The 13,780-nt window shown below is 40.3% G+C and overlaps 1 protein-coding gene across 7 annotated transcripts in view; it reads left to right on the top strand.

Annotated features, from left to right (window-relative positions):
• The window catches only part of SYCP2 (synaptonemal complex protein 2), a 56,691-nt gene extending 44,580 nt beyond the window's left edge, over window positions 1-12,111 (top strand). For 5 of the 7 annotated variants that reach the window (XM_060277329.1, XM_060277328.1, XM_060277324.1 and 2 more), the window contains 9 exons: window positions 494-584; window positions 1,230-1,373; window positions 3,624-3,754; window positions 5,937-6,031; window positions 6,290-6,389; window positions 7,608-7,666; window positions 7,825-7,903; window positions 10,041-10,097; window positions 10,202-10,511. In XM_060277329.1, the coding sequence (XP_060133312.1) occupies window positions 494-584; window positions 1,230-1,373; window positions 3,624-3,754; window positions 5,937-6,031; window positions 6,290-6,389; window positions 7,608-7,666; window positions 7,825-7,903; window positions 10,041-10,097; window positions 10,202-10,273 (828 nt within the window). In that variant the 3' untranslated portion in view covers window positions 10,274-10,511. Of the gene's footprint in view, window positions 1-493; window positions 585-1,229; window positions 1,374-3,623; window positions 3,755-5,936; window positions 6,032-6,289; window positions 6,390-7,607; window positions 7,667-7,824; window positions 7,904-10,040; window positions 10,098-10,201; window positions 10,512-11,651 lie in introns of those variants that run through there. The other 2 variants (XM_060277327.1, XM_060277330.1) reach the window with 2 other exon arrangements.
• Window positions 12,112-13,780: the final 1,669 nt, after the last annotated feature.

Raw genomic sequence — 13,780 nt, 5'->3', positions numbered from 1 at the left:
ATGAGTACTATACTACATTTCCCCCTGTTTTTATGAAAGCCACAAACTGTTTGCTATTTGCCTTTGAAATTTATAAGCCCAGTAAACATTTATTTCCACATACCATACTTTTTAAAGCTACATTTGGACTGAAATTCAAAACACAGTTGCTAGGGAGTAAGCCCTATTGAATACAAGGGGATCTGAGCAGGGCTCCACAGGATACAATCCAGCCAACATTTTAAGTTCCATTTATTTCAGTGAAAGATATTTAAGCATTTTATAGAATTTAGAATGATAGAATTTAAAAGTGCTTAGCTGTAGCTTGATTATGCCATATGTTTCTAAAGCACATTAGTGTAACTGTTGAAAATTAATTTTAAAGTATTGGAGCAACTGTATTTTTGGCAAGTTTTCATTTATGTTGTCTGTTAAATATTCACATGTTAGCTTAATCTAAGGTAATCTTACAAATTGGTTTAACATTTGGTTAACATTATGCAACTATTTTTAGGGTTCTGTATCTCCATCTCAATTATCCACGCCTAGCAAAAGTGAGGAAGAACTATGGCATGCGGAACCTCTTACTAACACACATAAATCTGGTTTGTAAATTTTGCTTTCTGAAAAAAAAGATAAACAACAGTTCTGCAGTTTGCTATATAGAAAATGGAAAACCTTTAATTTCTTTCTGTCTATTTTACATGGCCTGAGAAAACAAGTAGCTGCATATTGTCTGAAAATTGGGGCTCACTAAAGTTTCTAAATGGATGATTGCAAATCATTACATTAGTCTCGAGGGCTCTTTCTTTCTTGTCAGAATACTGCTATATGCCCCCTTTCTCATGGCAAACTTAATATGATGAACTTTTTGAGCTCCAAGGAGCTGCAGAAATAAATTATGTAGCACTTCTGTGTCTTGTAATATGCATACCCTTACAGTGGAATTTGCTGCCAAGGAGTGTGGTGGAGTCTCCTTCGTGACCCCATGGACCATAGCATGCCAGGCACTCCTGTCTTCCACTGCCTCTCCTTCTTTGAAGGTCTTTAAGCGGAGGCTTGACAGCCATCTGTCAGGAATGCTTTGATGGTGTTTCCTGCTTGGCAGGGGGTTGGACTGGATGGCCCTTGTGGTCTCTTCAAACTCTGATTCTATGATTCTATGCTGTTTAGGTATTGAATTGAGCACAACTATATAATTCTGTATTTTATTGTTGTGGTTTATAACATTTGTTTAAATATTGTCTTAGGACCTACAATACATACTAATTTCAAACGATTGTACCAGGAGGATACTGAAAGTGATTCTGATGAAGAAGGAGTTAAAAGAGAGGGAAGAAGAAGAAAGCTGCTCCCTAGGAAGTTATTTAGAGCAGATAATAGCACTTGTAAAGGTCAGCTGGAACTGAAGTTGCTCTTTGAAATGGTGTAAAAAGTACACACTTCTCAACTTTCCCATCTCAGTCATTTCACCTGTAATATTAAAAGGCATTTAAGTAAAATAATAAAGGTTGAGATCTGAAGAACCACTCAACTAGTTATTAGCTCAAGAAGGCTCTTAACATATTTATCAAACACCCACACCCACACACCAGATATATGGCTTCTGAAACTGGGCAGAGTTTCTAATGCAGTTTTATTCAGTTGAAATAAAGGGGGGGTCCACTGTTAGTTCTAAGGCCTTGGGTATATGTAAAGTAGTTATGGAATCCCAACTGGAAGTCTCTGTTAATAGGGAAGAAACTTACTGTGAATTAAGTGCCTCCTCCTAATTTGACTGTCAGAAACAATAGAGGTGCTTGTAACTGTATCTTGCTCTGACCATCACTGTTGCAGTGCATGCATTCTTAATATATATTTTCAAAATACCCTTGTGATTTTGCATTTTTGCATCATAGCATCATGTGAGATACATGTAGATTACACTCACAGCTGTGGTTATCGTAATCTTCTCTTCTTTCTTCTTTGGCGATCACTCGTAGCCGAGTAAGATTGTCTTCCATAAACCGGTTTTAACAATGGGTGCGTAAGTGACTGTGGAGGCCAATTCTGGATCCACATGTCCTTCCACAGTGGGGACATTGGTTTCCAGGCGGGAGTTGATCACTGTGTGGATTTGCCAAGCGTGCCTTCCTCTTAGCATGTTTCTCCCTTGCATCCTGAGATCGAGTTTCTTCAAAGCCCATGACACGTTTAGTAAAGGCTGTTCTCCAACTGGAGCGCTCGCAGGCCAGTGTTTCCCAGTTGTCAGTGTTTATACTACATTTTTAAAGATTTGCCTTGAGACAGTCTTTAAACCTCTTTTGTTGACCAACAGCATTACGCTTTCCATTTTAAAGTTCGGAATAGAGTAGTTGCTTTGGAAGACAATCATCAGGCATCCGCACAACATGACCAGTCCAACGAAGTTGATGTTGAAGAATCATTGCTTCAACACTGCTGATCTTTGCTTCTTCCAGTACACTGATATTAGTGAATGGTTACAATTCAAAATGAAAACATAAGAATGGTTTACTACAAGATTAAAGAATTGTTGCAAAAGTCAGTTTCATCACACACACACACACTCCTCTTCTTGCAAGAGGAATACTTTAGAATTAGAAAAGTCCAATTCTCTATCCAAGTCATTGTCAAATGCTTCTGATACATAGTGCCACCTTATGATGAAAGGTGGAACAACATCTTCTGCAAGTACAAGTTGATCATTTGAATTTCCCAGCAAATTTTGTTGAAGAACATAGCAGTATTAGCTTTTTTTCTCTACTTCTTTGAACTTCTAAACAAGCTCTATTGGATGCTTTTCATATGATAGTTTTTTTCTGTATGAATATGGGGGGGGACTTGCTTCTGTGTGTGATGGTAACATACCCATCTATTTCATAATGTATACATATGTTGGAAAGTCACAATTGGCAATATGTTCCCAAAATGTGGATATGTTAACAAAATTGGCTTAGGGTAACATTGAAGCTAAGCAGGTCTGGGCTTGATCAGAGCTTGGATTAAAGGTAGCTTGGTGCATTGAGGTCATTAATGTAACATTTCTAACAATGTAACAATCTCTTTACACTTTATCCATGTACCGTATGTGCGTATTCCGATAAATTACCATCTGTGAAAGTGTTTAGGTTGCTGTTAGTTAAGATTTTATATATTTACTTATTTTGTTAGTCACTTTATCCTGCCCAGGGCAGCCCAAAGAAACTTTCAAACAACCACACAAACAAAAATACCCACATAGATACATTATAACCAAAGGAGAAAACAAATACATTAAAAAAGATCCGCTTTTGAAAGGCCTCAGGTGGTTAAAGGCCAAAGGCCTGGTTATAGAGGAAAGTTTTTGCCTGATGCCTAAAAATATGCAATGAATGTGCCAGGTGAGCCTCCCTGGGGAGAGCATTCTACAAATGAAGAATTACTGCAGAAAAGGCCCATCTTCATATTCCCGCCCTCCAGACTCTCACACGCAAAGAAGGGCCTCAGATTATGATTGCAGGGTCTGAATCAGTTCATATGGGGAGGGGCAGTCCTTGAAATTATTTGAATAAGCACCATATCTCTTAGGAAGTGCATCAATACTGATAGGAGTATACAATAGGTGGCATCTGAATCATGATACATAATCTTTTTTTATTTTTTAGTTTCTGAAAGCATGTCTCCTTTGTCCATCAATGATGCATATACATTTGATGGAGAAAACTGGGATGCTGACAGTTCAAGTGTAGGGATGATGTATCAGAAGGTTTGCAAAGAGTTTGCCAGGAAAACACAGGTGAGTCTCTTTTATTTATCCCTAATATCGTCCAGCTTTTATTGGTAGAATATTTAGTCTTGTTAAAAAGGTTACATATAGACTTGTAGAGTGGGTTGCTTTTGATTACAACCGGTGATATTCCAGATAGCGGCAGAAGTTATCCTGCTCTCCAAGAAGTCCTCCGTAAATATCATTATTGTTGCGTGTCCAGGCACTGTGATCCGCCACCCTGCAGCAGTGTTAAATGACCACTTGTGACAACAATTGTTTTGGTTCAAATCTGGCCACAACTTTATTGATTACATATGTAAGTGGCTTTGGCTCAGGCCCAATCCTGTGTTGGTTGATTCTCCTCAGGGGTAAATCATTGGTGAGGGAGCCCTATGACATTCATCAAATAGGTACTGCCCCACCAAGACTGCCTTTTGAGGAGTGCAGTTGCCCTAGCCCCCGACTGGGCATCTTGACAGGAGGGAGCACCTCCTCCAGGACCCCTTTAACAGTATACCCCATTCCCTTGGTGGAGTAGGCAGAAGGCTTACAATATCCCTTTGAACCAATAACTAAGGCTTAACCCAAGGCCTTATCTGCCAAAGTTGTGACAATTGCTATGAGGTAAGCGAAACCCCCAGGTCAGCCAGTTGACCTGAAGGACAATCCCCCCCCAGGCCCAAATACAGCAACAGATCATAATCCATAGCAAGGTCAAAATAGTATTACCCCCATGGTGGGTAGGATGCAGTTTAACTGTAGGGTGGGAGAGTGGAAGATCCAACAAGACCAAAGTGCCAGGCATGGAGACGGGACTCTTTAAATACCCTGGGAGCAGACCTGAGTGAATTCCTATGACAGACTCAGTCAGGCTCGCCCCTCGGGAGTGCCTGCCCCCTCCCCCGGAGTGCCTGTCTGTAATGGTGCTGTTGCGGCTACTCTTGAGTAAAGACGCCTGAGTCCGCTCTGTCTTTAAGAGTTTTATTGTGCATAGTATTTACAGTGAAGAGATAGCAGAAAACATGACCTCTCAGTCACTCAGAGAATCTGGGAGTGGACGTTTCCTGTTACGCGCCCAGCATAAGAGTTTGGGCACCCCGAAACGCCTCCTCCCGACCTTACGTTTGGTGGCATGCCTTAATTCAGGCACCGGAAGGGGCTTCCTGTTCCCCTCCACCTGTTGGTCAGGGCGTTGCAATGGCTCTCTAGCATAGCCGAGCCCTGACTCCTCCAGCCCACTAACTTCCTCATCCCCCCCACCTGGCCCGCTGCTGCTGCTCTCACTGGGCGAAGTGCTGGTCAACAGGAGAGGCAGAGGATCCCTGTACGGAGGTCCCCTGACACCGCCCCTTGGTCTAGCTGCTATTGGCCAATCTACGGCTGGACTCAATTCAACCTTTCCCCCTGGCCAGTGGTAGAGCTTCTAACATCTGCTGCTGCCTGTAGATCTGGCTGAGGTGGCTGGGTGCAGTGGGATGCCACCATGCCACCCACCGAAGAGGGCAAGTGGAATTGTTGTTATTAAATTTGTTACCTGCCCTTCACCAGCGGGTGACCGAGCAGGTTGCAACAATTTAAAATTCAAACAGTTAATGCAAATTACAATCACAGGAGTAGGATAGGCTTTGAAAATGCACATCTTAGATGTCAAAGGCCAGGGTAAAGAGAGAAAAAAGAATTCATTGTCTCTGTTCTAATACTGAATATTCTGGCCTTCCATGTGCTTGTCAATGCACATGAAATGCTTCCAGGGGATAAATCTGTTACAGTGGTGCCTTGCTAGACGAAATTAATTCGTTCCACGGGTCTTTTCTTATAGCGAAAAATTCGTCTAGCGAATCCCATAGGAATGCATTGATTTTTTTTTTGATTTTTTTTTTGCCCATAGGAACGCATTAATTGAATTTCAATGCATTCCTATGGGAAACCGCGATTCGCTAGATGAATTTTTTGTAAAACGCATTCGTCTAGCGAGGCAAGCTCCGCTCGAAAAATCCTTTCGTTAAGCGGAAATTTCGTTAAGCGAGGCACCACTGTACTTTGTTTTTCATGCAATCTTTTTAAATGGCAGCTGGAGTATATTTTTTTCCGAGTTCTGGTTTTTAAAGCATCATTTTGGGAAAGCTTTCAGGAGGACTGGTGTGTGGTTCTTTTATGAAAGGGGTGGGAATTGACAGGACATAATTTTTGTTTTTGCTTCTGTTTTTAGAGCCGCTCAAAGAGAATGGACAATTTTACAAAGCAGTCATTGAAAACAACTCAACAGCATTTGAATGCAATGAGTAGTGAGTTACATAAGTGCAGGTGTGTATTGAATAATTGCTAAAAAATGAATAGTTCTAATTAAAGGTAGGTAGCCGTGTTGGTCTGGCGTAGTTGAAACAAAACCAAAAAAAATTCTTTCCAGTAGCACCTTAGCATGCACACGAAAGCTCATACCAATGACAAACTTAGTTGGTCTCTAAGGTGCTACTGGAATGATTTTTTAAAATTTTGTTTTAAAAAATGAATGTTGCTGTTGCATGTTTTGTGCATTTTTCTTTTTCTTTATATTTTTTGCAGGACCAAACAGCTGGAACATCTTCATTCCTCTCTCATGAAAGAGCTCAAATGTTTTGAAAAAGATTCACAGGCTTTGAGAAATATGGAGAAAGACATCTCAGTAGGTGTTTCTACTGACAGAAATATTAAACTACTCTAATTACTTGCTGTAATTTGAATGTAGGGCATTTAAAAGTACTTATGAACATGGAGAAATTTAAAAGGAGTTCCTAGACTGGAGGTATCCCTCCCAGAAGCCCAAAAGAAAAAGATGCAAGCTCCAAGTGAGAAGATAGCCCTTTATTGAAATACAAATGAGCATAGGGACAGTCTCAAAGATTAGGAGGCTGCAAAGGACCACACCCAAAGCCATTTTTCTTGCACACTTCCAGATTATACGCATTATTTCCATTCACTACTTAAAGTATTGCAGCAATCTTAGCAGTCGCCACCCAGTGTCATCATTCAGAACCAATCATAATCTTTTAGCTTTCAGATCAGCCCTCATGATGATTTTATGTAATTACATATAATCATTTTTCAGTGTCTTTATTAAGACTTTGACTAATGTTCCTATTCATTAAATGTCTCCCAATATCCGCTTTCATCTATCTACAAAACAATTCAACATTAATCACAATTGCCATGCCTAGACTATCCTCTTTTCATTCATAGAATGGTCACCGTACATTCTAATAGTTTATTCTTTTCAGTGTTCGTGAATGAACATTCTTTACTAGCAGGCTATCACTTTATTACAGGCCTTTCGCCGGGTCTTAGAACCTGCCAAATACATAGATGTAACATGTAAAGCTTTTCATGGCGTAGAGATAAGGAATGGGAAAGCTTTGTTGGATAAATTTCTGTATACAGTATTTGGCTGCAAAAACCCAGGGCCAGAAGACATGCTGGCAATATGAGAAATAGTGAGCATTATGAGAAATAGTGGCATCATGACTCACTATGTTCTAGTTCACTGCACTTTTCTTAGAGTTTTCCAAGATGTGGTGAGCCACAATCTATATTAACAGGTACAACTGCTCTCACCTAAAAATGGCAGCCTGTGATGGCTTCATCATGCCACATTTGAGAGGCATGCCTGAATCAGTACAAATTTTTTGTTTGTCCTGGAACATTACTTTTTGTAGAGTGAAGCTAACTCTCAAAATAGAGCATAAAGTTGTGGGAATTGGTGGCAGCTAATAATTACAGTTTATTAGCAACATAGTATAGTGTTAAAACAACAGATTTTAATAGTAAGAGCCAAAAAAATCAAGGCTTATTTCACATGTGAAAATAAGGATTTCTTATACTGATTTTTATTTTATTTTATTTGCAGAACTTTTCAAAGAAGCATTTTGAAACATTTAGTACTTACAAGAAAAATGAGCAACAGAGGTTAGTGTGCTTTCTTATTATTGGAGCACAACAGAGGCACTGCATCTTTGTTGTTGCAACTACTTTTAATGTTACATATGACACTTGTGAGGACAAGTTTTTTTCCCCTGTGTCAAAGCAAAGATAATTAAATGGTGTTTTGATCTATATTCTCTTAGGCTTCAGAATCTTAAAACTTCATTCGAAAAGAGCATGCACCATACTGCTGACGCTGAAGAAAGCATTTTTACATCTGAGGTATGTAATTTCTTCTCCTGCTTGGCAGAAAGGAAACAGTTACAGTGTACTGCTTTTAATGCCTGACTATGAACATCCCAAAATATTTACCTAACAAGACTCAATACATATGAAAAATACGAAAGCCCTTTCATGGTGGAGTTCTCCTTCCAGTAATAATCTTGTGTCTACATTGTTTTTAGAAAGTGGTTCATATGCTGCCTTGAAAAGGTTTTATCCTTAAAATAGAATTAAGTAAAATAAATCAAGGACCAATTTCAACAGTAGGTAATTGGGTGATGTGGTAAATATGAATTCTAGACCTTTCCTGAGAATTGGTGTACCAATATAGCAGTCTAGGTTGACCGAATAAGTCATGTGTTTTCTGCAGGTAGTAAATGCAACAGGTAGCTGAGGACAGCCTCAGCTCCCTGGTTATGTGTATTACTACTATACATGTGTTTGTTTTGTAAGCCCTCACCTGCGGCTCCTAGAAGCTGTCAGCATGCAACCGTGTCCACACTCCAGGAAATGGCTTTGACTGGCCAGGTAAACCAAATGAGGAAACCAATGCATCTCAAACCCTTAATGAGTTAGGGACTTCCCTGCATGTGAAGACAGGCTCTGGTGGATTGAGTGGATGAGATAAATAGTGAGCCAAATGATCAAGAAGGCAGTTTCTGCACATACTGCAGAAGGAAATGGGCAGACTGGAAATTGTCAAAGTGGAAAGGTAGCCCGTCTAGGAGAAGGAAACTCTGATCCTAAACCTCCGCTACCTTGTGGATATACTTATCTGTGAGAAAGACTTCTAGAGTGACCCCCCCCCCAAAGGAAAAATCCATACAAACTGTCTTGTAGGACATGTTTGAGAAAAGGAATAAAGCCTACATAAACCCAGAGTGGAGTCCCTAAGATGGTTGAATGGTGTCTTGTAAGCCAGCAACTACGGCAGCCAAGCTTTCCTTTGCTCTGCTTCCCTTTGGACCACATCAGCGAGGCTGAGAGAGATCTTGTCATTTGGGCAGCCGTACACATTGCCCAGGCTTGCTTCCTGGTGAGGTCACTTCAGTGCTGTTAACACAGCAAAAACAACACAGGAGGCAGTTGTTACAAGTTACCATTCTCTGTAGCCGCAATAGACACTGTGATTCACCAGCAGTCTGACTTTGCCCCCAGAGGTGCACTCCATTGTCTTTCAAGACAGACAGTTGCCAACAATGTGTTGTTTTGAATTTTGCTAGTACACCTTAAAAACATAATGTCTGGAACAGTCCTACAACTCCTACTCTCCTATTATGACATGAAGCCTTCCCCAGGCTGCCTCTTCTCATATTTCCAGAGTTAGTGCAGTTGAGCAGGAGCACTGACATCTGCTTTCCCCTGTTGTTTAGAAGGGTGCAACTGATCCCCTGTTGTTTAGAAGGGTGCAAGCCCACATGTGGTACGTGGCTCATTAAGTAATCAAAGGCACTTGTGAGACCAGCATATGCATCCACAAAAGTAGCTCCCTGTGTGACTTGTGGCTTTGGCTTTGCTTCCTTTCAATTCATCTCTGCTGGCAGCAAATAATTCTGCCCCAGTTCTACCACATGTTTGGAGTTCTGAATCATTCTGAAAAAGAGTTGCAGCAGAGATTATGACCCACCTCCGTGTTGGGTCTGCATGATTCACTTGCTTGCTACCAGTCAGCAGACAAGCTAACTTAGCATTGCAGACACCCACAACAGTGAAACACGGTAGGTGCCCTCTTCTGGGTAATTTTCTTATAGAAACCTTTGCTAGCAGTGATGCTTGCTTCCTAGTTTAATTCTCTTTGATATTAGGTGTGGTGAACCTCTGGCACTCCAGGAGTTGTTGAGTCCCAGAAAGCATCTGGGGGACCAAAGGTTCTCCACTTGTCGTTTAACTGATGTGCATGGAGGGCCGCAGAAAGGCAAAGGAGAATGAGAGAACCTATTTTGAAACTGCAAGAGGATGGCTTGGGACTTCTGATGCCTTAGTTGCCTGGCAAGTGGCAATCTTCCAGCTATGCTGTTTCAGCACAGAAGCTCTAAGAATTTCAGAAAAACTATAGTCATTTGGTTTGACTTTGCTTTCTGCAGCTTTAGTCAAAATTAAAAAGTGAAAATACACCAATTTTTTTGTTTTATTTTAGATGCAGCTAATGAAAGATGACATGAAGGGGCTCCAAGAAAAATTCCTTAAGGAAATGGTAAAAATAAAATTATATCTTCATTGTACATTACTTTAAAACAAAGTTCTTTTGTTAAATTATTTTAAAAGAAATAAAACCTAACGTAATGACTTTTTTCACAGCATGAAGAAGAATTGCTTAATGTTCGCAAAGGACTACAGTCACTCTTTATGGTAGAAGATAAAAACTTCTAACGTGGTTTATGATGTAAATGCAACAAGTTAAAAGAGACAATATGTTTGTATTGCATTTTGGTAATGTGAGTGACCCATCATTTCTGTAATAGGGTTTCTACTTGTTGATAGGATGTAATTATAGAGAGCAAACAATTTTCATGAAAATGCTATTCATCATTATTGTAATTTATGTAGATAAAGTATTTTTATGTTAAGTGATGTTTTGCTATTAAAATAAATTGTGTTCTAAAAGGAATTCCAATAATCGAGGGATTTTTCTAAAATACAATGGCCATCTTAAGTTAGTCATGACTTACTTTAGCTGGAATGGGGCTAATTCTTTAAAATTAGCTGTGATTAAATCCTGCTTCAACCAAGAATTAACTGTACTTTTTAAAAACTTCCCATATGAGGAGGAAAGAAATTAGGTCTTTGGATAAGTTAATATTACTATTGAAAATAGGAGAGATCATATGTATGCATTGCAAAATGCAATCTGTAATTAGAAATTTTGTAGCAGTTAAAGGGAAATTAGATGGTGTTCATGCAAGTTTAATCCAAGTTATCTTAGCTTCCAGCTGGAATTTCTTATAACCCAAACATTTCTAAATGTGTTCTTTAACTGTTTTGGGAATGTATATTTAAGGTTACAAAAATGTACATTTTAGAAAATTAAAATAGATTCTGCAAAATATCAGTAGAAGCAAATCGTTACCCTTTTCCCACCACCTTGAGCCAGTGATAAAAAGGAATCCACATAATCTCATTTACTGCAGTTCTATAGAACAAAGGTTATCAGTTGGTGCTCCGCGGAAGTACCATTCACATAGCAAAAACTACCATAGATATATCAAAATTCCCAAAAGTAGCGGTTCCGTGGCTTGGTTTTTGAAAAACAGGTAGTCAACGTATGTAGCTAATTGGGAGCCACTGCTATAGAATATAAATATTCCACATACTGAATTTTACAGAACCTGAATTTGCTATTGTTGCAGATTCTAACCGTATCTTATCCCATGTTTATTTAGGGTTTTGTTTTAATTCTATTGCTTAATATTGTCAAAATCTCTTAGGTGGTTTGCATGAAAACAATAAAACACAACACACTTCATTACAATTTCCTAAAAATGAACAGCTGAGCAGTCCATGAAAAGCCCCCCCCCCCTCTTAAGAGTTGAATGGTTAGCAATATATGGACTCCCGCAGCAGGGCTATCACTGTCTAGGAACAGTTGGTGGTGGCACACTAAATGAAAATGGTAATGGGTACTCCAAGCTGTTGAGGTCACCTGGGCAGTGATAGATCTGTGCACCTGCTCCTAGTTACTTGGTAACTGCCCATCCATATGTTCTCTATCTTGTCTCCGTCTTCATTTATACTTTTTTTTATCTCTCAGGACTGCATCGAGGAGCTGATTTAGGACTGCTCCTGATTCAGATTTTGCAGAGACGTACAGCTGGTTGTTGTCAGCATACTGGGGTCACCTTGCACCCAGTCTTCTTACCATCCCCAGTGGTTTATATACATATTATATGCATGGGGGGGGGAGGAATATGTCCTGTAATTGCATGCATATCAAAGTGGGGTCAGGGGCTGAGATACAGTCACTCAATATTACTCTCTTGAACCAAACCCTTGGCAAATGCTCTCTCTCTCTCTCTCTCTATATATATATATACTAGCTGGCCCTGCACGCGTTGCTGTGCGTTAGTCTGTGAAATGGAGGGTAATAGCCCCCCTTCAGATCCCCCTGAGTCGAGGCGAGATACTGTGGAGAGGGCAGGTTTCATCCCTGTGTCTCCCCCCACCCTGTTCTGACCCATGACGTATCCCTGCCCCCTATTCGGCCCCCCCATTCCCCCCCCCAGGCAGGCCCCTACCTCCACTTGGCAATGTTGGGCCTTGTTGCTGGAAGAGGCCTGTTTTCAGTTGGTTTGGTCTTCAACACCTCTGCCGGATGGATGTATGTGAGTGGTGGATCTCGTGGTGGAGGTGGGGTTTGTGGGTGTGGTGTAGATTTCACAGGAAGGGAGTGGTGTACTGTGGAAGGAAATCCACTTGAGGGCGCTGTTTTACTTTGTGGAAAAAGAGGTTTGTACCTGCGAAGGTGTGAGATTTGAGGGATTTTTTCCCTAACAACGCTCGGGGAGTGGCCTGGATCATTGTGTCAAAATTTCAGGACGATCGGTCAAGCGGTTACGGAGAAAAGTGGATCCCGCACTTTCACACGATTTATATATATATATAGATAAACCACATTCTATAGAATCAACAGGGTCACATTCCCCTTGTTCCTCTCCAAGAATGCCATTCATTATAGTGACCAAGCCCCAAACTGGACCTGAACCTAGACAACAATAGGTGAAGGCCATCAATTTTATTCAAAAGCATCTGCAGCTGAACCACAACTCCACTATCCCCTTGCCCAGAAAAGTTGCATTTGTAGTTGGCAGTAGTTGGCATCAACCTCTGAGTCTGGCGTTTTTTCATGAACAGCCAAACCAACACCTTCAACGCAGCAGTGACCACTTGAAATGCAACAAAAAGTTATCTACGCCCTGGATTTACCCAACCAACCCTCCATGGCTGACATGAATGCACATGCAATAGGTTGAGAGAGCATGTAGCACTGTGCACTGCACAGCTGCAAACATCTTGTCCTCATCCTCTGAAATCAAAACAAATTGACCCTACAAAATTAGACAGGATGATACATCTTATCAGCCACTGTTTCAACAGCAGCTCTTGAGTTTAGGTGGAGGTGGGTGATTTTGTCCTCAAGATGGAGGCTATTTTAGTTCTGATGCATTAAGTGTAATAGCAAACAGCCCACATAGCTTTCATTTATTCAGTTGTAAATGTTAAAGTATTACTCTTTTAAAAGGCCGATGATAAACCAACTATGAATTCTTTGATCAAGTAACAGTCCAGTTCTCTAACCTGTGAGATAGATTTTTATGTGATTTTTTTTCTGTACCACTTGAAGTAATGTTCATTGGAAAATGCTGTCCTCTTATATGCAATTGCTTCTTATCCTCACTAGGTGGTCCTCGTGAGATTTCTTTCTTACCAACCTAATTGATTTACTGGAGAGTACGTATTTGAACTGACAAGATATACAAGTGATTTTGCTGTGTTTTGAAAACACACTTTCTCTTATTTATGTGAATTATAATAATATACATTGTACACTTCCTTCACTTCTTGAGCAATCCGCATTTGGAAATATACTTGTGTTCACAAGAGTATGAGGGACGAAACCCAGATCTAACTTATGGAGCAGTTTGTGCCTGTTCGAGATGGCAAGACCCTCTTCTTCCCACTCAAAAAGCTGTCTGGCATGGTCTAAGCTGACAGCATCAACTATCTATTAGGCTATGCACGCAGTTGTGTTTGCATGAGGACATGAGTGAATTGGCTTAAGTTATTAAACTTTACATTTTTACAAAATCTCCAAACACATCACTAGACCCAGGAAAGGGCAGTGACAGAGAAAAGCATCCACTGCTGCAGTGAGAGTTGTGA

This window comes from Zootoca vivipara, chromosome 7, assembly GCF_963506605.1.
Source record: "Zootoca vivipara chromosome 7, rZooViv1.1, whole genome shotgun sequence".
NCBI classification, from domain to species: Eukaryota; Metazoa; Chordata; class Lepidosauria; order Squamata; family Lacertidae; genus Zootoca; species Zootoca vivipara.
Note: the sequence above shows the minus strand (reverse complement) of the source record. Positions and strands in the feature narration are given on the sequence as shown.